This window comes from Babylonia areolata, chromosome 18 (genome assembly GCF_041734735.1).
Source record: "Babylonia areolata isolate BAREFJ2019XMU chromosome 18, ASM4173473v1, whole genome shotgun sequence".
In the NCBI taxonomy this organism is placed as follows: domain Eukaryota; kingdom Metazoa; phylum Mollusca; class Gastropoda; order Neogastropoda; family Buccinidae; genus Babylonia; species Babylonia areolata.
The window spans coordinates 58850472-58852642 of NC_134893.1; the positions used below are offsets into that span (position 1 = coordinate 58850472).

Here is a 2171-nt window from a genome sequence, read left to right on the forward strand (position 1 = left end):
GTCATGAGTTGTGACAGCGTGCTTTTTCAGTTTGTTGTATCAGATTTAACTGATCATTCGCAATGTCATGTTGAATATAAACACAGAAAACGACTGGGTTGAATATTTGTGGGAGGGAAGTTCATTATGTCTTTACTTGCCTAGCACTAAACGATCTGAGAATAATTTCTTTTTTGCTGCAAAGCACTACAGCTGTCCATCAAAATTCAGAGTGGTGTTGTTGTAGTCATTAAAACGTTTAATTGAATTTAGTGAGTCTGTCTCTCCATTGATTTCAGTTACTGTATCGGAATGGAGAACTTCAGTCCAGCAATGACATCCTCTGGCACACGGAATAACTTGACGACCTCACCAACACCAGACAGCACTTCTGAAAAGCCTTGGACGTCCTTCACAATCTACATCGTCAGTCAGTACTTGTGGCTCTGTGGTCTTCCACTCATCTTTTTCTTGGGCATCTTTGGAAACGTCATGACCATCATCATCATGCGACGTATAAAGTCAGATGACTCCTCCGTCGGCATTTATTTCACTGCCATATCCGTTATGGATATATTAGTTCTCTCTCTGAACACTCTGAATCAGTGGTTGCTGTACCAGTTCGGCTTTGCGCTACACACCACACACACTAATGTCTGTAAAATCCATGCCTGGCTTTACACAGGTGGGGGTACAATCAGTTGTTGGTACCTGGTGTGTATGACTGTACACAGAGCATTGTCTGTTGTGTGGCCACATCGTGTCAACTCCCTGTGCACACGCCGAACTGTTCTTCTGGTGCTTACAGGAATCACTGTCTTCTTCGCCCTCCTTTACGTGCATTATATGATCGGCGTTGAACGAATTTATGTTCCTAGCTACAACAGCTACTGGTGTACGGTGAGGCGGGATAATAAAAGTTACATGTACTTTTTTGAGAAGATCTTCGTGTACATAGAGCTGGCAGTTTACTGTCTCCTACCTTTCCTTTTCTTGCTCGCAGCCAACATCGTTCTGGTCTGGAAACTCTTCATGTCCGTTAAAGTCGCCGGCAAACACTTAACCCAAGGAGACTCTGATCAAGTTCAGGGTCACAGGAAAGCCGCTAACTCTGTGACTGTGACGGTCATCACAGTGTCCGTGGCATTTGTGGTTCTGACTTTGCCAACCTCTATCGATTACATTGTGAATTATTTTGCCAGACAACATGACAGGGTGACAGGCTATGAACGTGCCACAGCGGCTTTTGTCCAAGCAGTGACAGCTTTACTGAGTCAGCTGAATCACGCAGTGAATTTCTACCTGTACACTCTGACTGGGAGGAGGTTCAGGGAAGAGTTCATCAAAGTCCTCAATTGTGCGAGGAACAGACGACAGCGTGATTCTCATCAGTAATGGTGTCTGAACAATTCATACGTCATTCATTATCACCTACTTCTTTTCTTTCTTCAGTATCAGCATAGCGATAAACAGAAAACAAATCCGGAAAAGACAATTCAACTTTTGAAACAAGAGCATATACGTCAAGAATACCAAATATTAAACAGAGAAAGGGTGATCAGATATAATGAGACTGAGATGGGTTGATGTTTAGATCAGGCATCGCCCCCTTCTGGCCCTTCCCCACTACTCCCTTCACCATCCCACCACTTTTCGAATTTTTACAGCAGAATGTGTAACTGTGGTGAGTGTGTGTGTGTGTGTGTGTGTGTGTGTGTGTGTGTGTGTGTGTGTGTGTGCGTGCGTGTGTGTGTGTGTGTGTGTGTGTGTGTGTGTGAGAGAGAGAGAGAGTTTTCTTAATGACGTAACTTAGAGATGTTTATGTTTTTTAACATCCAACCTTCAAGGCAAACAGACAATGAAATGAAAATATACACAAAAATAACTTCGAGAGAGAGAGAGAGACAGACAGACGGTGACAGAGAGAAAGAAAGAGAGAGAGAGCAGGGTGCGTTGAGCCACAGAGAGAGAGACACTGACACTGAGACTGACACAAATTCTATTACCATTGGCAAAGATACATTTTGGCAAGGGGTAACAGTAACGATAATCATTGGCCAAATGTTTGGTTGGAAATGGCACAAATCTCCAAGAGCCAATGATCAGCTGTAAACCAAAACATGCCCACCAACACTCACACACACTTGTGCATAACTAATCCCAAACCCACACGTATACGTATCCTCTCATAC

The 2171-nt window shown here is 43.5% G+C and overlaps 1 protein-coding gene across 1 annotated transcript; it reads left to right on the forward strand.

The window, feature by feature from the left end:
• Nucleotides 1–291: 291 nt before the first annotated feature.
• LOC143292293 (uncharacterized) lies at nucleotides 292–1374 on the forward strand. The gene is made up of 2 exons (XM_076602480.1): nucleotides 292–409; nucleotides 983–1374. The coding sequence occupies exons 1-2, from the start codon at nucleotides 292–294 to the stop codon at nucleotides 1372–1374; spliced, it is 510 nt and encodes a 169-aa protein (XP_076458595.1).
• Nucleotides 1375–2171: the final 797 nt, after the last annotated feature.